Source organism: Theobroma cacao, chromosome 3 (genome assembly GCF_053813885.1).
Source record: "Theobroma cacao isolate CCN51 chromosome 3, ASM5381388v1, whole genome shotgun sequence".
NCBI lineage: Eukaryota > Viridiplantae > Streptophyta > Magnoliopsida > Malvales > Malvaceae > Theobroma > Theobroma cacao.
Window position 1 is genome coordinate 33,287,756 of NC_142641.1, and position 25,240 is coordinate 33,312,995.

Below are 25,240 nucleotides of genomic sequence, written 5' to 3' on the forward strand. Positions count from 1 at the left end.
ATGTCCTGACATGAATGATTTGGGAAATCTTCAAGGACCATATTGCTTATATCACAAAGGATGTGTGGGGCATACAATTCAGGATTTTAGTCCCTTCCGAAAAGAAGTGCAAAGGATGATGGACGAATCAATGATTGAATTTTATGTGGAAGCTTCGGAATTAGCAGTAAATATGATAGCCAAAGATTCAGCCCAAAATTCAAACTCACCCAATGAAGATAAATAAATAAAAAAAAGAAAAAAAAGTGGATTTTAATTTTGAGTAGATCTTCCACTTCTCACTTTACATGATTTTTAATAAAATGATTTTTATTGTACTCGCATTGCATGTACAACATTTAAATTTTCTTACATTTTAGGGGTACTCCATTGCATATCACTTCATCCATTCATCAAAGCATCATTGCATTTCATGCATTCATACACATGACATATTTGCATCCATATCCATATATTCATATTTTCTTTATTTCTAGCTATATTTATTCCTATAATAAAGAACCACATAATTTTATTAGGTTTGAAGAGAATAAAACAAATCCTCATTTATGGAAAACATCTATAAAAGTTTCAGTCAAATTTTAAAATTCTTTTCTAATTTATTTGATTTGAGTTAGAAGGGTTGAAGGATATGCAACATCAATTGGAAGCAAGAATCAGTGCACTAGAGTGCAATCAAAAAGAGTTTGGACATGATCTTCGAGAAATGAAAGGATAGATTGCCAAATTGATGGAAATGGTTGAATGTCTCAACAGATCCAATGGGACTCACCCTCAAGAATTTCAATCGCTTCAAACTGAACCACGCCTCAAGCGACCATTAAAGGAAGGCCAATTTGTCTTTGATAGGACCAACATTTCACTCAGTGTCCCAAGTAAAGATCAGGGTTTAGACAAAGTTATGAAAGGGATAGACGAGTTGAATATGCAGATGATTGAGAATGCAATTAAGAAGGGTAAAATTGAAGAGAATAGTGTCAGTAACATGGAAAATTGTAATGCCTCAATGAAAAGGAAAAGGGAGGCACGAGTTATCACATGTGAAGAGCAACCATGGGGCATCAATCCATACCATCTTCATCCTGCATACAAACCTTCTTACCCCACTCAGAATCATATTTCCCATAGCCTATATCCCTATCAACCAATTTCGCAACCAATTTTTCATCTAAAAGCACCCACACCTCCACTTATGCCTCAATCATTGCCAAAACCCAACCTTCGCCAATTGCCTATGCCAATCTCGAAACTTTTGACTATACTAATTAAGAATCGATACCTTAGTCTGGTGCCAATGAAGACAGTTCCAAACCCATCCGTAAGGAATTATGAACCTAATGCTAAATGTGACTATCACATGGGGGCAATTGGACACTCAACAAAGAAATGTAGGCAATTGAAAGAGAAAATTGAAAATCTCATCAAGAATGGCAGTTTGACTCTTGAGCTTATGGAACGTTGGAAATCGGTTATGTCGTAGAGTGGGCTCTTGTTCGAAAGTTGAAAGCCACATGTCTTAAGCAAATTACTTGTAGGAAAAATGGATGATTCGGAGTTTTTATTTTATAGTTAGATGCATGGCATGAGTAGGATTTTGTTAAGAGTTGTAATTGAAGTGTTAATGCTTTTGTTGAATGAAAATTTTTAAAGTTTTATGATGTGATATAGTTGATTCAATAAAGGTTTTATAACATGTTTTCAAGATCATAAAAATAAAAAAAAATTATTTAAAAAAAATAAAAAAAAAAGGAAGAAAGAAAGAAAGAAGGGTCATAAAGAAAAAAAAGGTTTTTGGCAATAAAATGTGCACATGATCTCAAAAGAATTGATGGTTACTGTTTGGAACAAACTTGTCCTTGCAAACATTTTCTAACCATTTCTTCAAACACTTTGGAGCCCAAGACCATTCAAATAAGGATATTCAAGAACTTGAGTCCAAAAAGAAGCAAAGTTTTGAAGGTTTATTAACCTTATCAGTGGTACCAAAAGACAATGATCTCTGTCTAGGCGATGACCAATGTTATAATTGATTGTTTTGCAAGATTCTTTTTTAAAAAAAAATCAAGCAAATCAGGCACTCTTGTCAAGACTCTGAATGTGGTAGGTTAATAAATGTCAAGAATATGTTGAAGTCTCAAATATGCCAAAACCTCTCAAATTCTTTCAACTGCATACCAAGTGTGAACCTTTCGAAACCATCCTTTACCTTATTCTAGGGCATGATGATCAAAAGAACAAGGTTACCTAATACCTCCAAGATACCTTGTCTTCAAAAATAGCTATTTTCCCCCTCTCATTTAGCAAAATTATTTTTGGAAAGAGTTGATCATGAGAAGGTGTTTTGATATTAGATCTTTGAAGGCTTCTATAGAACCTTTATTGTCGAGAGTTGTCTCTTGAGCCTTCATTTCAGTGGTTGATTAAGAAAGAAAACACTATTGATGAATCCTTTCACTTTGGAAAAGTTGATTCAATCTTCAGTTGTGAAAAAAAAAGAAAAAAAGAGAGAAAGAAAGTGAGAGAATGGTAAGGAAAGTTGATAGTGACATTATGCACTTGAAATACTTAAATGGTGTCAAAAGTGGAAAAATGAAGAAAAATTATCCTTCGATCTTAAATTATTCTTTTATAGGGATTTGCTCTTCAATATAAGTAACCATAATTGAGAGGATAAATGGCCATGTTTCATTTTCCCTTCACAAATAAAAAATTATCCACTTGCTACCCCTTTGAGCCTATTAAATTGTCTCTAAAATGCACCTCAACCAAGGATCACCTCCCACATTGGGGGGCAATATTAAAGAAATTTTTTTGTCAAAAGCATGGATGACAGAAGATTCATTTTGAGGGAAAAACGAACATCTGTTATATTATGGGGAACAGATGCAAAGTTGAGTTCTTGAAAGTTTCAAACTCAATCCATCAACATGAAGATTGAAAAAATGAATGAAGAAGAAAAAATGAAAATGAAAATTGAAAAAAAAAAAGAAAGGAAGAAAAAAGCATAGAAGAGAAATGGTGGAAAAAGCATGCTTTGAGAAATGACAAATGTCTTAAAAAGAGTCCTTAGAGCAGTAATGAATGATCCTTGGTTTAATCACCTTTAAATACATGTTTTGGGCCTGTGTATCCATTTCTTTTAGAACCTTTAACCATAGCTTACATTACGTGCTTGAAGAAGTCCATTTTGATCAAGTGTGGATACTTAAATTGAAGAGCTATCTTAGAGAAAGAGACCATCACATGAAAGATGAAACTTTGACTTCTTTTCTTTGCTAAAATTACATTCTTGAATCCCTTTAGTCATTTTGGACTAAGTTTGAGTTTTTCAAGTGCATGATGGAACAATCAATAAAAAAAAAAGAAAAAGGAAAAAGCAAGTGAGAAAGATGAAGCTCTAGGGTGAAAACCCGAAAGGGCAGTCTAGAGCAAAGATAAAGACAAAAAAAAAAGTGAGTGAAAAAGATGAAGCTCTAAGGTGAAAACCCAAAAAGGCAGTCTAGAGCGAAGATGGGAATTCATGAAGCCACTCATGATTCCAACTAAGGTGATAACAAGAAGCACTAAAGACAGACCATTTCAAGGTAGTTGAATGCATTGGACACCTTTCTAAGGGTTTAAGACTCTCAAGCACCCTTAAAGATTCAAGATCATTTGAAAAAAATCCATACTGAATTTTGAGCCTATTTTTGTCAAAATAGCTTTCTGCAATATTAAGCTTGTAATAGCTAGTCTTGACATTTATCATCTTGCCACACATCATGAGGTTTAGAGAGTGTCAAATTTGATTGTGATTTGAGAGGAATTTTTTACAAAATTTGATCCTAAATCACTATACATTTGTGAGCTTAGACAAAGAAATTTCAATTTTTCTTGTTCTCCCCATGAAATGGTGAAAAATCTTTGTTGTCGACCAAGACCTTGATGTGTTAAATCATCCAATCCATATGAAAGACCAAATTGTCATTTAGCTCATCCAAAATCATTTCAAACAGTAATCATCAATTTTCAAGAAATTCAAGTATCACATGTTGGAAAAATGTCAAATTGACTCAATTTTGTTCCAAACTTTCACTACCTTCAGTAAAAAAAAAATGGTTTTGTGGGGCAATTTTATCAAAATTCAGGATGCTTTAAAAGAAATAGAGGGTTATGCATTTTTGTAAAGTAACTTATGTTATTTTAGTATGAAGATCAAAAGTTTTAAATGATGAGACAAGCATTTTTGTGAATCTTTTCTCAAGGATCAAAAGGTATGGAACCTTTGAAATCAAGTTTGAATTGATATATGATCTCATGGGGATATCCATCTTCGGGAAATAACTTCAAGAATTGGGAATGATATGACAAGATTAGCAAGAAAGTTCTTTTGTGATAAAGTGATTTGGCATTTCCACAAAAAAGATTATAGAAAAGTGTGCAAAGATGGGAAGAATGGCTTTCAATACAGGAAGACACTGAACTGAAATGATGAGATAAAGGTAATTTTTCCTCTTGTCATATCATCATGCATGCATGCACATGACCATGCAACAATGAGGTTGAAAATTTTCTATGCAATAGTCAACATTCACACATATTTCTATGCATTGCGAAAGGTAAAAATCCATGCAACACAAAAACCATGCAAAGACATCAAGCCTTGGTTAATTTGAGAACCACTTTGAAAAATTTCAGATAATTAGTTTTAAGATTTTTAAAGTTATGTTGCCTCAGCTTTGAGGAGCCACATTTTTAAAGTTATGTTGCCTCAGCTTTGAGGAGCCACATATTTAAAGTCATGTTGCCTCAGCTTTGAGGAGTACATTTTTAAAGTCACGTTGCCTCAACTTTGAGGAGTTCATTTTTAAAAGTCTCGTTGCCTCAGCTTTGAGGAGTTTATTTTTAAAAATCTCGTTGCCTCGGTTTTGAGGAGTTCGTTTTTAGAAGTTTTGTTACCTCAATTTTGAGGAGTTCATTTTAGAAGTTTCGTGCCTCAGCTTTGAGGAGATCATTTTTAAAGTTTTGTTGCTTCAGCTTTGAGGAGTCTCATTTAAAACAAAACAAAAAAATAACCAAAAAGAAACAAAAAACAACAAAACACAAAAAAAAGGAGAAAAACTTTGAAAGAAAAATTAATAAATTAAGTCGAACATAGTGTCTACGTCTTTGCACTATTTCGGATTACCAAAATGTGCAAAGAGGGGCAATTGTAGACACTAGTTTTTTAGGTGAAATAAACATTTAAAAAAAGAAAAAGAAAGAAAAGAGAGAAAATAAAAAAAATCATAAAACAAAAATCATAAACAAAAATAAATTAAAAAAATAATAATAATAAAAATAGGAGAGAGAGAGAGAGGGGTACGACTGGCAGGGTGCGGACACACCCTGCCAAGCACCACCCTCACTCTGCTAGACGCGAAAAATTCGCGTCTAGCAGAATAATGGGAGCGTGCCCCCGTCAACCCAATATAAAAGGGGCACTGTAGCACAGAGATCAGGGGCATTCGGGAGCAAAAAATCAAAAAACCACAGCAGCAATTTTAAAAAAAAAGTCCTAGCTTTCTAGCAACTAGAAACAACCACAATCAACAATCAGAACTCAATCAAAAATATACCTAAAAGGGGGGAAATGAGAGTTTGAAAAAAAGAGGGACTGTAGTTGCCGGTTTGGGCAAAAAGGGAGCAAGCTTCGACTACCGACGGTAAGAAGGGCGAAGCTCGATTCGAGCAGCAAAAAGGAAGGCCGATTTAAGTAGGAAAGGAGATATAGTTGGTGTGCTTGCTGCCGATCAAAGAGGGGAAGTTTTGGGACTTAATGTTGCCGGCAATGAGGTAAGTCCGATTTGGGTTACCGATCGGTGCCCACGAGGGATAGTTGAAGGGTCGATCGGCTGCAACAAAAAAGGAACCTGTGGGGTAACCGACGACGACAGAGAGAGAAGAAAAGCTCCCAAGCCGTCAGCGTCGAGAAGACGAAAGATTTAGAGAGAGAAGGCCGATCGGGTCACCGACGGCGCTGTCGGTCTTGGGTGGTGGTTGATGAGAAGGGTTTGTTTAGAGAGGGTGGAGGCTTTTAGAGAGAAGGTGGAGAGCAGCCGGCGGCTAGAAAGAGAAACAAAAGGGAGAAAATGAAAGGTTCTGGGGAGAAGAAAGAAAGGTGAGCGGTAAGGTAGAGAAAAAAAAAAGAAAAGGGGAAGGTTTTTCTCCATTGCATCAAACAACGCCGTTTGGGCATACTAGGGGTGGCTGTGCAAAGCATCAGACAGTGGGCTTAGTGAAGATCGTGGGTCAGCCAGTTAGCTTGGGCCCACTTAGCCCAATCAGGTAAAATATTACTCCTTGCCAAATGGGTCTGTGGTGATTTGGACTATCTGAACTGTTGTGATATGGCTTGTTTAGATTTAACCCAATTTATTTAGTTAGAGCTTTAATACTTGATGATATAAAATTAATTTTAAGTTATTATAATGTTCTAAAAATTTCTAGATAATAGTCCTAGGGTTAGGAAATTACTAAAGAATAGAATAACATAAAAATAAGGATAACAAATATATATAAAAAAATAATAATAATAACATTTTAGAAAGTGCTTAGTTATGCAAAGAACTTAAGTTTAGGAGAATGTTTATTGCAAATATATAAATACCCTTAAAAATACATGTATATAAATATATATATATATATATAAAAATTACCATGACATCAACTACAAATATATTACCGATGATGGGATGATCAGTCGAGACGCGAGAAGTCGCAATCCCGAGCCCATATTCCCTAGGTTTGGAATCCGAATCAAGGCTCCACCAGTACGATGGGAGGGCCTCGATTTCAAGATATCGAAATTTTTAATAAATAAAGAATTTGACTATATAAAAACTACTCAATAAAAAATAAATAAATAACAATAGATAAAAAAATGATGATAAAAATAATAATAATAATAATTCAAAAATATAGTAAATAATTAATTTGTGAAAATGCAATATACATGACATTAAATAAATAGGAAAATAAAAAATAAATAAATAATAATAAAAAATCTAAGACAACAACTAATTTAAAATTAAGTATTAAATGGAATTATAAACAATTTATCTAATTATAAAAGGAAAATATAAGAGTAACCTAGAATAAAAAATGCAAAGTATAAAAAATATTAATTAGAAATAAAATAAAAAATATGATAATAAAAAATAAAATAAAATAAAAATAATAATTAAATAATAAAAAATGACCAAAAAATAGATAATTGCATTAGCATAGTATATATTTATGTTGCATCATGCATATCATTGCATATAAATATTTTTGTTTTCGAGTTTAAGCCCCGATGATGGGATCTTCCGAGGATCTTGCGAAAGCGGGTATTCCTCGAAAAGTTTCCTAGGTGAATAGGTGTCCCCGGGTCCCACCAGTATGATGGGAGGGCTCGAGAAATATCTTTAATAAAAGGCTTTTGCTCGTATTAGGTTCATTATACACGAAAATATTATTTTAAAAGAAAACGTACGATGACCCCGATGACGGGATTTATTCGTTGAATTTGCGAAGGCGAATTTCTCAAATAATTCCCTAGGTGAGAGAATACCCCAGATCCCACCAGTATGATAGGGGATCCGGGAGAATATCCTCGATAAAAGGTTATTTGTCTGACATTTTTATCTCACGACATGCATTTCATTTTGCCTCACATTTGCATTCCATTTTAGGTTAAAAATGAGATAAAATAAGATAATAATAATTAAGAAAATATAGTGAACTTAAAAATTAAAACCTAATAGGATAATCTAAGAATGGTACCGTTCATGGAACGAGGGTCTCAGGGGTGTTAATCCTTCCCCGAGCGTAACCGTACTCTCGAGCCTAGATCTAGAAAACTGTAGACCAGTTTAAGGTTCTCTTCGGCGGACTTAAAATTAATTTAAGGCTTTGGTGGCCAATCACACTTAGTAAAAAAAGATTGGTGGTGACTCCTAGTTTTAGAGTTTTCACACGCGTTTAACGGTTGGATTCCCGGACCTGCACGTTACTACACTACCTAAGACTATTCCTTGATTCTTGTTCTTTAGGAGATCAGACTAAAATCTTCCACTCTAGATTTCCATATTTTTCACTAAGGCTGTAAGGATATTGCCATACGACAGATTTACTTTGTTCCCTGATGTAGTTGTTCTGATTCTTTCCACCAATTATCTTCCAACAGTTAGTGGGATTTCATTGAAAACTACTTCCATTAGCCACAAGTCCTGTACATGCACATAACTAAAACTATTATTTCTTCCATGCAGAGTGGTTGTAATAAAATAATAGAGAATCCTTAGCTGAGCATTCTTTATCTCACTAGCATAGCTCCTAGAAGAAAACTTCTCTTTTTTTCCAGTTAAAATCTCCTAAAGGAGGCTTGATCATATTTCTCAACCATTTTGTACTTTCCTATTTCAAATTCTGTTTTTAGGAATTCTCCTAAATCTTAAGCACTGATCTGAAAATTTCTACCATTTAAAAATACATTCAAGCTATTTTCAGCAAACTCATCAAGATCTTCCAATTCAATTTTGTCAATAGCAATGCTAGAGTAAAGTTATTTAACTAAGGAAGGGCTGAACATCCTATCTCCAGATGTACTCAAAAACTTTAGTTTTAATGTTTCAAAATAATTTTTTAAATCCTCTTTCACTGTCGGAGTATCACAGAAACTATCCCAATAAAAACTTTCCCACAAGAAATTATAGCATTCTTAATCTTTCTAAACCTATCAACATGCAAATAATTTCAAAATTGAGAAAGGAGACCACTACCTTTACTTGTGGGGGTTTTTGCATCTGTTAACCTTTTCCCTTTCTCTGTCATCTTCTTTTTGCTCTCCTTCTTTTTCTCGATTGAAGGCTTTTTGATTTTTTGTTTCTTTTTAGGGGAATGTGATGGAGGATCATCAACTTTCCTTTTACCTTTTCTTTTTTCAACTACTTTGTGGGTAAGAGAGGTTTTTGCCATGGGTTTTTTTTTCCTAGGGCTTCTCAGGTTTCAAAGGAAAGCAGAGAGAGTAAAATCTAAAGGCTCATGGATATTGATTTTCAATGTAACTGACTCTCTAAATAAGTGGAGGGTTTTTTTATGGGGAGTTAATAACCAGTTACCCACATTTTGCATGGGTGATTTCCCGTAACACCTGCCCAATTTTTTTTTTTAATTTTCAAAATTTCCCGTGCCTTAGTCTTTTAGCCGCTAGAGGTCCTCTAATTGATTAGCTCATGTCTTAATTGGTTACTATGCTTCTAACTTAAGATTTTCTAAAAAGTCATATTTTCTTTAACTGATTATGAACACCATTAACTGATTATTAATTTACTGACTTGCTTAGCTATCCTTGGACAGAATTGTTCTAATCAGTTAGAGGGGCGTCTTAACTGATTACAATGATCTTGGTTTCTATTTGGCCATTCATCTAACTCATCACAATCCTTTGTTAATCAAATATGTCAAAAAGTGAGCAAGATTATCACAAGACCTATCATCAAAAACATGATCAATTTTGCAAAATTTAGAGTTCATTGGCATCATTCATTCCTAAATCTCTCTTAATTCTACAAAATTTTTCTTCATTCAATGGTTTTGTAAAAATGTCAGCCAATTGATGTAAAGTGTCTACAAAATCTATTTCAATACCTCCTTTAGGCCCATGATCTCTAATGAAATGATGTCGTATTTCTATGTGCTTTGTTCTAGAGTGATGAATAGGATTTTTGGAGATATTTATGGCACTCATGTTGTCTACTACCTAGTGAGATATATTCAGCTTCAACAACATGATTGAAATCTTGCATGTAGGCAAACATTAAACAATATATTAGGTCTACTTTTTATTAAATAAAGTAGTTAACTAACGATACCTTCATAGAGCTTTTCGTTCAGATTCTTTTCCTTTCTTCATCTCTATCAAGCTTTGTAGAAGGATGCATAAGTGTTTTAATTGGCTTTAAATTCATCACACCAAACTTCTTTAACATTTCCTAAGCATATTTTGCTTGGTTGATGAAAATCCCATCCTCCCATAGCTTGATTTGTAGACCAATGAAGAAATTTAATTCTCCCATCATAATCATTTCAAACTAACCTTACATTTTCTTAACAAAACTCTCACAAAATTTTTTAATAGTAGTACCGAAGACTATATCATCCACATATATTTAAAGAACAAGTAAATCATCTTTGCTTTTCTAAATAAAAATGTAATCCCCCAATTATCAACTCTCATTTCCAATAAAATTGGCAAATGATCAGATAAGAAAACTGGTAAACATTGCTGCATCATCCCACTATTCCCCACAACTAGGCTAGCATCAATTAAAATTTTGTCCAAGCGACTAAAGGTAGTTTACTCATGATAATTGCACCAAGTGAATTTACCACCCATAAGAGACAAATCCACCAAACCTAAATCATTGATAAAAGAATTGAAGCTTACTGCTAATCTTTCAATGTTCCCTCTCCCCACCCTTTCCTCTTATTCTTTGATTGTGTTAAAATCTCCCTCTAGCACCACACTCATTCAAAATTACCCATTTTATTTTTCATCTTTCGCATAGCACTCTTCTCTCACCCTCATCACTAGGGGCATAGATATTCCCAAAACCACATTTTAATTGAGATTTGCTTATTGTACCCATCAACAGAATAAAATTCTTGATTCCACCAAATTCTTAACTGCAAAAAACCCATCATGTCATATGCTTACTAGCCTCTTAGCTAATCCCTCAATTGTGACAGCATGCCTACAAACTTTTCCTCTACTTCATAACCTTTCATATAAATTTCTATTAACCTTTTGCATTTTTTTCCTAAATAAATAAAATATTAAGTCTATAATTCCTAATTAATTTTTTGATCGCTTTTTTTTCTCCCCTCCCTAATCCTCTAATGTTCCAAGATAACACAATCATAAGAAAAAAATCACATCACATACCTAACCCCCCACAAATCTTTGCTTTCACGTTCCTTTGTTTTCCTTGCCTTGGTTCCACAAGGCCCTTACTACTGCATCACATTCCACTAGGAATTCCAACCCAACTCTGATACCTACTTCCTAAGATGCAATTGCCTCCTTCTAATTGATACTATTTGGAAAAGCAATATCTGACAAAGTCTCTGCTGCTTGACCTTTTTCATCTAGACCCTTTTGCCGCCTTTTAAAATTCCTCTAATATTCCTCCTTACCCTATTTCTTCTGCTCATTGTTGATTCCACTTCCACTAACTCTGCTTTTTTATTATCTTTGCTTGGCCACAGTTTGGCACTTCTTTCAACTTCTTGAAGTTTCTTCTTTCCTCTTCCTTTTACGTCACTCAGCCTTTTAATATAAGGTCTCTTTTCCAAAATGTTTGTGTGGTCCTCATCTATTGTCAGTCCTTGTCTCTCTACAGAATTAGTTCCTCATCTTCTCACTTTCTTTACTGCCTTACACTTTCCTTTAATACTTCTTCCTTTTTTTTATCTTTTTCAACCTTTTCTTATTTATTATTTTCATCAACTCATTTAGATTCATGTGGTCTTCAAAACTTCTTGTTGCCCTATCTGAAACATTTCCTTCAGTAATCGACTCGATTCCCCTCCCTATTTCCCCTGTCAATGACTTTATTTTTCTTCTTGATCCCGACTCAACCTCATTCTAACACGCTTCATTACCTTCCTTCAAATTATTGTACTCTATTTTCTTTTTTTTCTTCTCACTACTCTTTACTTTTTTTCTCTTTTATTTCCTCCATTGATCAACCCTTAACTCCCTTAATCAATTGAGTTCTGTTTTTCCTTTTATTTTCCATTTCATTTTTAGCCCATGATCTCAAAAGCCCAATTTTTGGCCTTTTCCCATTTGACTCTGACTAAGCCCTTTACACACCAGCCCATTAAACCTTATAATCTCATGAGCTCCTTCTATCTCTTCATACTAGCCTATTTTCCTACTCTGTTGGTCTTCCCTAAAATTACTCCTTTTTTTCTTCTGTAATTTTTCTTTTTTTATGACAACCATCTTTTCCATCTCTATGCTTCCCTCTATTGTACCTGCCTTTATTCCTCGAGTCACTCCTTCAGTTGAATTTCCCTCTGTTTTTTCATACACTAAAGTGGTTGATCTTTCTTGTGTCTTTTCACAAAAGTTTAGCATGGCCTATTCAAAATAAGGAAAAGAGTGCCCATGACTTTGGATTTCTTTTCCATCATGTTCAGAACTAGCCTTTTTACAACTATCTTCTTGAACAAAGGCCTCTTATGTCCTGTCCTAATTTTCCTTGAAAAATGAGTCGTTGCCCCCTTCCCCCCACCATGATTGGTTCTTCGGTGAACTGAAATTTTCCTCCACCACTTCTTTCCCTTTTTCATGGCTAAAATTTGCCTCACAATTTCAACTTTTTCCACGACAGCAATGAAAGCCCTTAACATAATGATTTTTCCATTAAACTGGATTTAAGAATAAGTTGGGATCTTATTTTTACTATTCACTTCAACTTGAATAAGCACATGATCCAATCTATCCTACTCTGCTGTTGCATGGTCCACCCTGATAAATTTTCCCTAACTATTGCCTAATGCTTTGAACGGTTTCATGCTCCATAGCTAGATTGGGATTTCCTCCACTTTGACCTAAACCGTATAGCTCTTTATTTCAACCTCTACATTGTAGGGAGAAATGGAATCAAACCACAATTCAAAGATTTCATTGTATGATTCGAGCAAAGTTTCCATTTTATCTTTGTCCCCAAATATTACTAACATGTTAAGACCTCCAACTAGCCTTACTCTCGCCGTGACTCTCTCCAAGAACATAGCACTGTGGACTACCTGACATGATAATGATTTCCTCATCTTGCCTATTGCACTCCTACTTAACCATTGGAGTTCGTCCTCTGCGATTGACACCTCAACACCAGTTTGCCCTTGGTTCACAATATTCTTTTTGGTGTTTTGATTATACTCCACCATTTTCGCGTCCTAGTGTTCCTTTTCTCTGTTCCTTTAGCTCCTGTAAGGACTTTGTTGGGAAATTGCAAAATTGTCTCTAAAGAATTATCCAAGATCTAACCCAATCAATAGAATAAAGAAAGAAAGAAATCAAGCACACCCACAAGAACACAAGAATTTACGTGGTTCGGTCTTTTGATGACCTACGTCCACGGGCACAGCAACAGAGAAAAATCCACTAAGAGAAAAAATTAGGATATTACAAGAACAGTCTCAAACTCATAACCCTTATCTCACGTACACCTAAATCACTCTCTCTAAATCTAGGTGATTATTATTCTTTAACCCAAAGGGTCCTTTTATAGTGCCAAATACAATAACCTTATCCTAATATAAGTAGGAATTGTTATTCTAGTCTAACTAGATTTAAAGAGTATTTTATAAGGTATACTAATTTAATTAGAATTAAACAACCCTAATTAAATCACAATTCAAGACTATCCTAACAAATCTCCACCTTAGGCTTGAATTCACCAAGCTCCACCTTACAAACCAATCTCTGTCGACACCGCCACTGTCCCAATGGGCCTTAAGCACTACGAACACTGATCAAGTCCAAGCAATGCTTGAACTTTATCCCAGAAACTGACTTAGTTAGCATATCTATCGGATTTTCATCTGTAGCTATTTTCTTTAGTACAATCTCACATCTAGATTCTTGTCCAAAACAAAAATCACTAACCAAGTCTCGAAGCCATAAGGCCTCCTTCATAGTCTTGGTCACAGTCATATATTCAACTTCAGTTGTAAACAAAGCAGCTACTACTTTCCAACTGATTGCAGACCCTGAGAGAGTGAACACATACCCCATTCGAGATCTTTTACTATCTAGATCACCAGCAAAATCTGATTTGGAGAAGCCAACCACATTACGACTAATGTTTGCACCTCTTTCACACACTAAGCCAACTTCAATAGTAACTTTAGGTGTTTTCACAAGCTCCCATGTTTGATCCCAGTGTAGAGACTCAATCTTCTTAGAAGACTCGGCATATATAATTTCCTCATGATAAAAGTAAGGCTCATCAATCTCTACTTCCACAAATAAAACATAAGAATCAGAATCACCATCAATACAAGTAATGCTTCGTTGAGATACCAATTCCTGTACCTCTTGCAATTCTTTCTGGATTTCACTATCATCCTGCACTGTCACAAGAGCATTGATTTCAAGCTCCACCTGCTTGCCAACTTCTTAGTCTGATGTGTTTGCAATTCTAGACTTTATCCCACAAAGTAATGCAGAGTTGTCAAAGGTAACATCCGACTCACCATAAACTTGGGAAACTTACAATCAGTACACCACAACCGATAACCCTTCACCCTATATGCATAGCCTAGAAATATGCACTCCATCGCCTTCAACTCAAGTTTACCATCACTCACATGAGCATGAATAGGACAACCAAATACTCTCAATATAGAGTAATCAGCGAGCTTACCAGACTAAACTTTCTTGGGAGTCTTAAATTCAATTGCAGTTGATGGAGACCGATTTACCAAGTAGCAAGCCATGTTGATAATTTCTGTCCAGAATACTTTGGTTAGGCCAACATTTGAGAACACGTATTTTGCTCTCTCCATAAGTGTTTTCTTCATCCATTCTATAATACCGTTTTGATGTGGTGTTTTGGCGACAGTGCAATGTTTAATGATTTTTTCATTATTGTAGAATAGACCAAACTCACCTTTGCAAAATTCCAAACCTTTGTTTGTTCGAAAGCCCTCGATCCTTTTCTTAGTCTGCTTCTCGATCAATACCTTCCAATACAAAAAGGTGGTTAACACTTCACTCATAACTTTTAGAAAATACGTCCACACCTTTCTTGAAAAATCATCAATAAAGATCCACCTTTTGATGCCACAGGAGAAAGACCCCATAACTCTGAGTGGATGTAGTCTACTGTACTCTTGGTTCAATGTGTAGCAATGCTAAATTTCACTCGGTGTTGTTTGCCATAGATGCAATGTTCACAAAAATCTATCTTCCCAGTCTTTTAACCACACAATAAACCACGCTTACTCAATTCTGTCATTCCTTTCTCACTCATATGACCTAATCTCATATGCCATAAACGTGTAACATCATCATCAGGATCATGGGATGAGACTACAGAAGCAGTTCCAATAATTGTACTTCCCACTAGACGATAAAGGCCACCGGATAACTTACCTTTCATGATAGTTAAGGCTCCTTTAGATATTTTCAAGACACCATCTTGGTCACTATATTTGCAGCCCTTCTTATCTAACAAACTCAAGGATATCAAATTCTTTTTCATGTTAGGTACATGTTTCACCTCAAGTGTTCTTACTATACCATCAAACATCTTAATTCGAATTGTGCCAATCCCAACAACTGAGAAAGAGAAATCATCTCCTAATTGTACAGTGCCCATATCAACAGATTGATAAGTTGTAAACCAATCACGCCTAAGACATATGTGGAAGCAACAGCCCGAATCTAAGATCCATGTATCCTTCAGGTTACCATTAGTAACTGCAAGAACACTATCAGCTTCCTCAAAAGTATCAAAATCATCTTCAACTACGTTTGCAGTATTTTCAGACTTATTGATCTTTTCATCACCCTTGAATTTAGTACAGTCTTGATGAAAGTTACCTTTTTTACCACAGTACCAACAAGTCTTTCCTCTTGATCTAGATTTGGATCTAGATTTACCTTTTCTGTCTAAGCTTTTCTCTTTACCTCTACCTCTATTTACAACCAAACCTTCTGCTTGATTTTCATTCCGAATACCACCAACTTTCTTCTTTAATTCTTTGGAATTTAAAGATGCCCTTACATCCTCGAAAGTGAGAGTGTCTAGGCCGTATAGCATAGTATCCACGAAGTTTTCATACGATGGAGGCAAAGAACATAAAAGAATTAAGGCTAAGTCTTCATCCTCAATTTTAATATCGATATTCTTTAAATCAAGAATAACTCTATTAAATTCATCAATGTGGGTATTAACGGACGTACCTTCACTCATCTTGAGAGTATACAATCGTTGCTTCATATAAAGCCAATTCGTCAGGGACTTGGTCATATAAATACTTTCGAGTTTCAACCACACTGCAGCAGCAGATTCTTCATCCGTGACTTCTCTTAGCACCTCATTAGACAAAGTTAGGAGAATAGCACTATGTGCTTTCTCCATAAGGTCATCTTTCTCACCATCAGATAAATTCGAAGGAAGATACTCTTTTCCCTTCAGTACCTTCAACAGTCCTTGTTGCACTAGCAATGCGCGCATCTTAACACACCACAGGCTGAAATTGTTTCTTCCATTAAACTTTTCAATCTCATACTTGGTCGACGAAGTTGCTATAGCGAGATTCAGATTGACCCAAAATCTTGAAGCTCTGATACCAGTTTGTTGGAAAATTACGAAATTGTCTTTAAAGAATTGCCCAAGATTTAACCCAATCAATAGAATAAAGAAAGAAAAAAATCAAGCACACCCACAAGAACACAAGAATTTAAGTGGTTCGGTCTTTTGATGACTTACTTCCACGGGCACAGCAATAGAGAAAAATTCACTAAGAGAAAAAATCAGGATATTACAAGAACAGTCTCAAACTCATAACCCTTATCCCACGTACACCTAAATCACTCTCTCTAAATCTAGGTGATTATTATTCTTTAACCCATAGGGTCCTTTTATAGTGTCAAATACAATAACCTTATCCTAATATAATTAGGAATTGTTATTCTAGTCTAACTAGATTTAAAGAGTATTTTATAAGATATACTAATTTAATTAGAATTAAACAATCCTAATTAAATCACAATTCAAGACTATCTTAACAGACTTCCTTGTATGAACTTGCTACATTCCGTTTTTTCCCCTTCACGTTGTTCATTATTGGGTCATCCAGTATTGTTGACTAACCTTCCCCTCGGGTGGTCAACTTGTTTCACCTTTAGTCTTTTCCCATCCAAACTAATCCTTGAGCCGTATCGAATGGCTTTCAACATTTCTGTCTCATGCTTGAATCAAACAAAGGCATAATTACTGCCTCTATTTCGCTTTCCTTGAGGGATGAAAACATCAACCACCACACCAAACTCGTCGAAGCTTGCCTTCACTTCTCTCTATGATAGTCGATGACTGATGTTATCAACAAAAACAATGAACAAGCTTTTTCTCCACCTCTCCAAAGACCAAGATGACCCCTATAGCATCTGCCGTCAACCCTCCTAGGCTCTCTCTTATCGCTCCGCTCATGACACTAATTATGATCTACATTTTCATAGTTACTGTCAGCATTTTAACATTGATGCTTGTTTGTTCAGATATTCTTGAAGAAGAATTTCATTTTGCAGATGACCACAGATGAACCTGAATTGTCATATAATGTTAATCTGAACTTGATTGCTTAGATAATCACCAGGCTGCTGAGGCGAATTATGAACTACTTGCTAGTGCTAAGGCATATTTTATAGAACTATAAACCTTTCTATTACTCTGCAAAGCGCTAGCTCCTGAGATACACGTCATTTGACCAATTAATTCACTCTAAAAAGAAGGAAATGTAAAGCAAATATTACTGTCAGCAACTAGGTATTTTTCTTTGAATTAGATTTAAAAGGGTTCACAGCGTTTTTAAAATTTTGATGGCTCACATCGGCAATATAAGATCTGATCAAAGTAACAATATCAGGGATACGAACAAGTCCTGACTCTCAATCATGTAGACGTGAAGTAACTAAGAACTCCGAATGGAAGTGATAATATTATTAAACTGTTAGAACTATTTTGATTTTTTTTAAGTTCCTAAACTCTGGATTTTTGTGAATCAACGCATACTTTGTTCTTCCGTTTCTTTATTCCAACTCTTTCTTTCCTTTATATTCCTCGTATAAAACATAACAAAAAACCACTGGGCACAAAACAAAAGTTAGCCAGGAGATGACCATGAAAATACAAATGCATTGTCATCAATATTATGAGCATATGTAAACATAGGATTTTCAGCTTCGTAAGTACAAAACAATCATCACATTTGTAGCATCACTCACCCCTCTGTAAAAATTAAGATTAATGGAAACGGAACAGGAATCATCATCTGACAGAAGGAAACTTGAATAAGGTCACCATATATCCAACTTCATAATATGAAATCATCATACAAAAAGAAATGTGCATACTAAACTACAGAATCTGAGTTAACTCTGTGTGCCTGGTCGAGCTGGTCCCAAATAGTTTGTTACTAATCCCATGATAGCAAACCTGATTTCCAGACATAAAAGTAAAATTAGTTATAAAATCAAATGAGTGAATATAAATTCAAGTAAGATAACCAGAACATTCCATATAAAACATGGGGAAAAAGGAAAAAAAGGTGAAACACTGCCTAAATTAAGAAACATACTTAAACTAATAAAATGATCTCCACAAACATTAAATAGAGATGCAGATAATGGAGATATCATCAAGTCAAAGAATTCTTCTCAAAGGAACCCTGAGCCAGTTTGCAGAAATGAGGTAGAAAGAGAAGGAAATCAAAGGCAAACTGGTGTTTCCCATAGAAACATCTGCCTAAACATTGAATAAGGGAGCAGATAATTGAGATTTCATTAAGTCAAAAAGCTCTCAAAGAACCTACAACAGTTCATAGAAATGAGGCAAAAGAGAAAAAGAACTGAGGCAAACTGGCTTTTCCCATAGAAGTTCAAAGAAGAATGATCCAAGTCAATTATAAAAGGTTACACAAGAAGTTTGAGAGAAACCAATATCAAAGCCAATACAGCTTATTAGGTGATCTGCTCAACAAAGGAAGCCTAACCCCAAATAAACTAATGTAGAATTACTTGAAGAAAGTCCAGATAAAAAACAAGCAACACATAAGGCTTCATCCAACTACAAGAACTGAGTTATACCAGAGAAAACACCACGAGTAATGCCCCCTTTTCTTTCTCTAGAGCATAACCCCTCTTCTCAGAAATGCTTTGGAATGCCCAGAATCCTTAAACTGCCACCTATATCACTTACTTACCTAGCGTGCCTTCCTTAGTGGAAATTCTTATGCTACCACCTCATACTTCATCAGTGAAAGTTTTATTCTCTAATTGATGTTTGTTGAAGTCAACATAGTATGCCACAAAAAGAATGAGATGGCAGTGTAAGAAACTTCCATTGACAAAGGAGCAAGCGGCAGTTTAGGAAATAGCATCAGTCCAAGGATGGTCTGGTTAAGAATAGGTGCATTTAGCGATCAAGGGACAGAAATAGCCAAGATTTTACAAATACCCCCGAATATATCTTTAGTAGAAGTAAAACATTTCCACCAAAACAGGACAGGAGATAATCAGATGAAATAGACAGCAAAGGAAATTACAATCACATGGAATGATCATTTTACAACTCCAGCAGTCCAAAAAAACAAGTCACAGAAGTTGCTCCTATGCTGTTGTGAATCACAAAACTTACTCTTACTACCCAATTATTGTCGGATCCAATAGAACTCCTAATTAAAATCCCTAAATCTAACCTAAAAATAATACAGTAATATATTTATTATTGTTGTTAATATTGCAAATACAGAGGGAGCTGGATTTAAATTTTTTTTTTAAAAAAAAAAGGAGAGTTAAGTAACTAACATCATAGCCATAGAAATCTGCTTGAGATCGTTCTCGACGTTCCTCATATTCGCCAGTGATTGGGCGCAGAATATGATTGCTAGCCACGAGCTCAGCTTGTACTGAAACAAATAATAATAAGAAAATAAAATCAGCTGAAATTTTTATCTAAAAAGTTTAGAAAAAATAAAACGATGTTGTTCAACTTCAAGTTCAGAAGACAGGTCGCCAGAGAAGGAAGTACCCTGAACATTACGCCCGCGATGCCGAAAACCACGGCAATAAAACCGGAATAATCGACGGGGAGATCTTGAGGCGACACCGGCTGCGCCACAAAGGGCTTCGCCGCCGACGGTTGTCTCGGGTCGTTGACCGACGCTGAATTGTTATTGTGTGACGACATCTCTGATCTCTCTTTCCTTGTAACGGTTTTTCCTCTTATGTGGAGTTTTGGATCCTATTTAACTGAGATGAGCGCAGCAGGCGAATCGGGTCTCGCCACGTCAAAAATGCCGGCAGTCTAGCTCTTTTTTTTTTCTCTCTCAAACCCAAGTAAATATATAATCAAGTTGGAATAATAACAATATTTAAAATATTTTGATACGAATTCGGATAATAATTTAAAATTTTAATTAAATATTTATAAGATTTAAGTGTGTTATTAAATAATAAGATTTACATTAAGATATCTAATAAATAATGAGTACTGTATCTGTTCACATTTTTAATTTTTAAATAAACGAAGTTAAAATTTTGTTAATTTTATACTTTTTTATTTGTGAATAAGTTTTTAAGAGAATTATGTTGAAAAAAAATTTTGTTCAAAGAATTAAAAGAACTTTGTATTTATCGACCAAAAATAAGTTGTATGGTCAAATTTAGTTCAATATTTCATTAATCAGAATTTAAAAATATATGTTCAGAAACAATTTGCTAAAAGTTTATGAAGTAAGTTTCAAAATTTAATCACTATTTTGATATAAAATAAAACAAAATTCAAAAATTGATTTTAATGGAATGAATTGAGAGTTTGTATGCAAAATGTTGAAAATTATATAATTATTCATGATTTAACATTGAATTAAAATTATTTACATAAGCAGGTCAAGCTGCAATCTAGTTTCAAGCTTCAACACAATAGATACGTAATTAACAAAATAAAAATATTTTATGGTCATTATTAATGCTTAATTTTTGACAAAACATACAACCCACTGACTCTGATTTTGAGCTTGGGCTTGGTCTTGTTAAAGCTGGTCCGGGTAGGACCTGCCATGTTAATCCGGCCCAACGGCGCAATGACCTAGGCAAAGCTCTGTAACAACGGCGGGACCGTTATCGAACTGAAACCCTCGACTGGAAGATGGAAACTCCAGAGCCAAACTCACAAAGCTCGAGCTCTTCCCCAATGCCACCTTCATCTCTGGCAAGGCAATGGAGAATAGCTGCGCAACGCAACCTAAGGAACCAATGGTCCAAAATGGCCTCTAACCGCCAACAATGGCTCTCTTCTTCCTCTTCTGCCAGAACTCACGCTACTTCTCTCGTCAACGCTTATTTATCCCAAAAGTAAAAACCCCAATTTTTATTTTTTTTCCAAATTGTTGATTGTATATCTTCCTCTTTTTCTCCTTTTTTTTTTGTTAATTTGATTTTTTGGATTATGTTAAACTCAGATACATGCCTTTGATGGAGCTCGGTGCTTTAAAGGATATGCCAGATATTCGAAATAAAGCTTCTTTCAAGTTATTTGAGCAGCAAGTATGCTATTTGTACACCATAGTTTCATTAATTTTGCTCTTTCATTTCCTTTTCAGTTAAATCATGTTAATGTTTCATTTTAAGGACAAGAAAGAGGTGATCTGGCTGTAGCTTGAGTTTTATGAGTTTTTCTATAAGCCTATCTGTGACTTGGTGTCGCGTACTCCGTTTGTGAATGAAATTTAGTTGTTTTGGTTTTATAAGCAAAATATAATGAATTTTTAAAAAAAAACATATTTCACCCATAGAAATTGTTGGTATGAGAAACATGTAAAATATCCTTTCACATTTACAGTAGTTTAGTACTGATGAAATATCTTTCTTATAGGAGCTTCATCGCAGCAAAGTTTTGTCATCTTACAAGGACATGGTATGTAATTGTTATGACTTTACTAAATGCATCTTACTGGAGTATGCCTATAACATCTAAGGTTCCAAAATAACAACTGTCTGGTATTCACATATGTTTAATCAACCTTGACAGTTTCTATGTGTTGTATCAAACATCCATTGTTACATATCTATGCTAAAAAAGTGTAAATGCATGTACTTACATTCACACACACACACACACACTTATGTATAGTCTAAACTGCACTTTAATTCACTGAAGAAAAGTTGTTGGAAGCGTGTTATAGCTGCTAATTTGCTAGGAACTGCTAAACTTTGGTTGTGATCTCAACTCCACTGGCTAAATATCTGGGACAGTCTTTACTGTCGTTCTCTGTTTTGTGCAACTGTATTTGCCCTTTTTCTGGTGATAAGTTTTCTGCAGGTGGCTGTTGTAATGCATATGGTCGATGCTAGTAAATCCGTGAGATCTTTTCTCAAAGTAGCCAGTAGTAGTTCACTTGTACAATTTTCTAGCTCTAGTGAGGATATTAATGACACTGGTGATTGTGGTGGGATTGCAGTCTTCAGATTTTGGTCAATCTCTCCTTTTGGTATGGCTTTAATCAGAATTCATTGATGCCACATATAGCTTTTGTGGAGTTGCAGGATTGTATAACCATGCAAATATTCAAAATTAAGACCATCAGCATTTATGTATTTCATGGAAAAACATCAGTCTTATATAATGGGAGATAATATTGTTCATACTTTTCCATGTCACTGTTAAGGGCTCGTTCTTTTTATTGAGTGCATATGAATTTTTCAAATTAATTCTTGAGCATGGTTTTAAAGTAAATTTAGACTAAGTTTTCAAAGAGAAGGTATAAGGTATGAAAAAAAAAATGAGAATGAGGATAAGTGATCAACCCCAACAATCTTAGATTTGTATACTTATTTTTTTGAAAAGAGATTTGTATACTTATTGAAGCTTAATCTTTATATATTGGATTGTATCATTACTAGAATCATGCAAAGCCATACAAGATAGTGTTTGTCATTGAAATTGCAGGTTAATTTGGTAATCTGAGACACTTCATAATATTATATGCATGAGTTTATATATATACAGTTCATTTGGGTAATTATGATCTTGGAATGATCTCAGAAAAATTAGCTGAAGAGCTCAGTCAGATGTTTAAGTTGGAACTAAGTTTGAAGGTATATGGAATGGCCTTTTTCTACAATACATACAACCTGTACATGATTCGAATGTGTTTTCTATCATGTTTCTTTGTCAGTGTTGCTATCCTTTATATCCTGCATTACCTTTTGCATTGCACAGCGGTTTCTTCTATTAGAGTTACTGTCTATTGGCTGTGAAGTTTCACAAGTCAATCGGTTGTGCTGGTCTGATGAGCTTTACCCTGGAGAATTTAGTGATCTGAAAGTATGCAACTTGTATTCTGAAGAAACATCTGAGCCAGTCCATCCAAGACTGAAGGATTGCAAATTTGATATGCCAGCTTTTCAATGCAATCGTCATCCAGACCATGAAATCTTGCAGGTGCTGATCCATTATACTAATTAATATGTTGAAAATACATAGACCCATTTGTCTGTGCTGTATAAGGTCTCTTTGAAGCAGTAGCATCCACTAGCTAAAAGATCACAAATAGGTCAGTTGCTATCTTCATGATGCACCATTGCACCTCCAATGCAACCTAGCAAAATTATAGATGTTCTTTTGTTGTATATTGTGTACCGTGCATAAGTGCTTCAGCATCCAGTAGCAATAGAGGGGGCACAGAAAGATTTGCTGGTTTTTGGAGGTGCAACTTGAAATCGTTGCCTACACTTCTAAGCATGAATAAATTCTAGAAGTTGCAGAGTTTCCCGTTTCTTGGTAAATAGAAGTGAACATGCCAAAACACTGAGATGTTTACAGACCCATGGACTGACTCTCCACTATGGATCAAAAACTAAATCCAGAGCTTAGGATTTAATAACTGGTTTTAGCTCATATTTTATGGTGTTTAATATAGTGCAGGTCTTGTATGTGCTGCAGGGATTGAAACACTTTGCTTGAATAATAAGTGAAGGTTTTTTCCTTTTTTTGTCTTTTTCTTTCGTTGCCCCCTCTTTGCTGTTTCTAGTGATAGTTCAACTATACCTCAAATGCAATTTTTTGTCCATTTGTGGATGTTGATTATTGGAGAGTAGTGGAGAAGCTATACTCCATTGTCAAGTAGGAGATTAAATCCAAATCCTCTTTATTAGATCCTAAAAGCTAGCATGCAACATTCTTTGGAGTTAAATGTTTCTTATTAATGTAATCAATAAATAAATATTAAAGCTAACCATTCTAATATTTCTAGTTTTCACTGCAGGTGTATATTACAACCTGGCTTGCAGAGGTGAACATAGATGGTCATAGGTAATTATGGAATTTGAGAGTAACTTTTCCATCATTGTTCATGCACATGCCCATGGAAGCTTGCATACACTTCCCATTGTAAACACGCATGAACTAGATATGTTACTTCCATACTGGTACAAAAGTTTTAATATTCTTTTTTAATTTTTTTCCTTACCAGGGTGGATGAAATATTTGCAGTGATTGGGGAGGAAATGCATATTTCCCTCTCATAAACTCTTTATGTTGTCTAAGAACCATCAGAATAGTTAGCATACCAATCCTTTTGTGCAATATTTGAAGCTCAACCTTGAATATGGTAGGTGCCATGAAAGAAGAATTAGTCTGCTATTTAGTTCTAACACATAAGTTGTTCCACAAGAATATTGCACAAGAAGTTCAAATGCTATGGGGTACATACTTAGTGAAGCACGGGTGGAGGCATTTTCCTGACAGATGCATGTAAGAGCAAATGATTTTCAGAGGGCTGATTGGCTAAATCAAATTATCTTTAATTGTATCAGTCTTTCTTGTTCATTTTTTATACGTGTGAACCTCTGGCCCTCCCCTATCAGAGATTCAAGCCAAGGACCGACAAATTCAAAATCTCAAGTTTGCTCTAATTGTTTAATTCCTCAATTAGCTGCACAAAACCAAAAATTCAAACCATGTCGTATTGTTTTGGGTGACAAAGGTCCAATTTAAATATGGATATGATAGATTGATAGATAGACAGGTGGAGTTAGGGTCAAGATTAAGGTTGGTTTAAGTAGGAATCAAATCAAGGTTGGCTTAGGTTTGGACATTTTCATGTTAAGTTGTTAACACCTGAATGTCGTTGCAGGTTTGAATATTGATAGTAAAATATACGAAAAAAGAATTCCAACTCTTTGATACAACCACAGAAACCAAAATCCTTGAGCAGCAATATAAATATTTAAAACTGCATACATTGATGAAACTCGAAAAGAATTTTTAAGATTTTAATTCATGATTATTACTGAATTGTTTTCTGTGCATCTAAAATGATTCTCGGTTTCTTTTTTTGTCCAAATTTACTATGGTTTCTCAGCCTTTACCATGAACTTGTTTCGCTAACGAACACAACAGAAAAATACGTAGGTTGAAGAAAAGTTGTCCTT

At 34.9% G+C, this 25,240-nt stretch overlaps 2 protein-coding genes across 4 annotated transcripts; one reads left to right on the forward strand and one right to left on the reverse strand.

Annotated features, from left to right (window-relative positions):
• Window positions 1-17,922: 17,922 nt before the first annotated feature.
• On the reverse strand, window positions 17,923-20,044 carry LOC18604810 (asterix-like protein). The gene is made up of 3 exons (XM_018116855.2): window positions 19,836-20,044; window positions 19,613-19,713; window positions 17,923-18,242 (listed from the first exon to the last, which is right to left on the reverse strand). Exons 1-3 carry the CDS (start codon window positions 19,992-19,994, stop codon window positions 18,179-18,181), a joined length of 324 nt encoding a protein of 107 aa, XP_017972344.2. The 5' UTR covers window positions 19,995-20,044; the 3' UTR covers window positions 17,923-18,178.
• An 808-nt stretch (window positions 20,045-20,852) lies between these two features.
• On the forward strand, window positions 20,853-24,737 carry LOC18604811 (uncharacterized). Of its 3 annotated transcripts, none has more exons than XR_016025531.1 (8): window positions 20,853-21,160; window positions 21,268-21,352; window positions 21,681-21,722; window positions 22,128-22,296; window positions 22,851-22,903; window positions 23,028-23,361; window positions 24,073-24,119; window positions 24,280-24,737. XR_016025531.1 is itself a non-coding variant. In XM_007037474.3 (8 exons), exons 1-8 carry the CDS (start codon window positions 20,955-20,957, stop codon window positions 24,332-24,334), a joined length of 891 nt encoding a protein of 296 aa, XP_007037536.3. In that variant the 5' UTR covers window positions 20,855-20,954; the 3' UTR covers window positions 24,335-24,737. The 3 variants fall into 3 exon arrangements, 2 of the variants coding, with proteins under 2 accessions (XP_007037536.3, XP_007037535.3); XM_007037474.3 differs by having other exon boundaries at window positions 20,855-21,160; window positions 23,028-23,249; window positions 24,061-24,119; XM_007037473.3 differs by having other exon boundaries at window positions 20,863-21,160; window positions 23,028-23,249.
• Window positions 24,738-25,240: the final 503 nt, after the last annotated feature.

What these genes read in the sequence shown, in the direction of transcription:
- LOC18604810 (XM_018116855.2), bottom strand. Translation starts at nt 19,994, where the DNA reads ATGTCGTCACACAATAACAATTCAGCGTCGGTCAACGACCCGAGACAA. An exon ending in TCGCGGGCGTAATGTTCAGG is followed by an intron (nt 19,714 to 19,835) that starts GTACTTCCTTCT and finishes TATTTGTTTCAG; the next exon opens with TACAAGCTGAGCTCGTGGCT. An exon ending in CAGATTTCTATGGCTATGAT is followed by an intron (nt 18,243 to 19,612) that starts GTTAGTTACTTA and finishes TCTGGAAATCAG; the next exon opens with GTTTGCTATCATGGGATTAG.
- LOC18604811 (XM_007037474.3), top strand. Translation starts at nt 20,955, where the DNA reads ATGGAAACTCCAGAGCCAAACTCACAAAGCTCGAGCTCTTCCCCAATG. An exon ending in TCAAGTTATTTGAGCAGCAA is followed by an intron (nt 21,353 to 21,680) that starts GTATGCTATTTG and finishes TCTTTCTTATAG; the next exon opens with GAGCTTCATCGCAGCAAAGT. An exon ending in CAGACCATGAAATCTTGCAG is followed by an intron (nt 23,250 to 24,060) that starts GTGCTGATCCAT and finishes TAATATTTCTAG; the next exon opens with TTTTCACTGCAGGTGTATAT.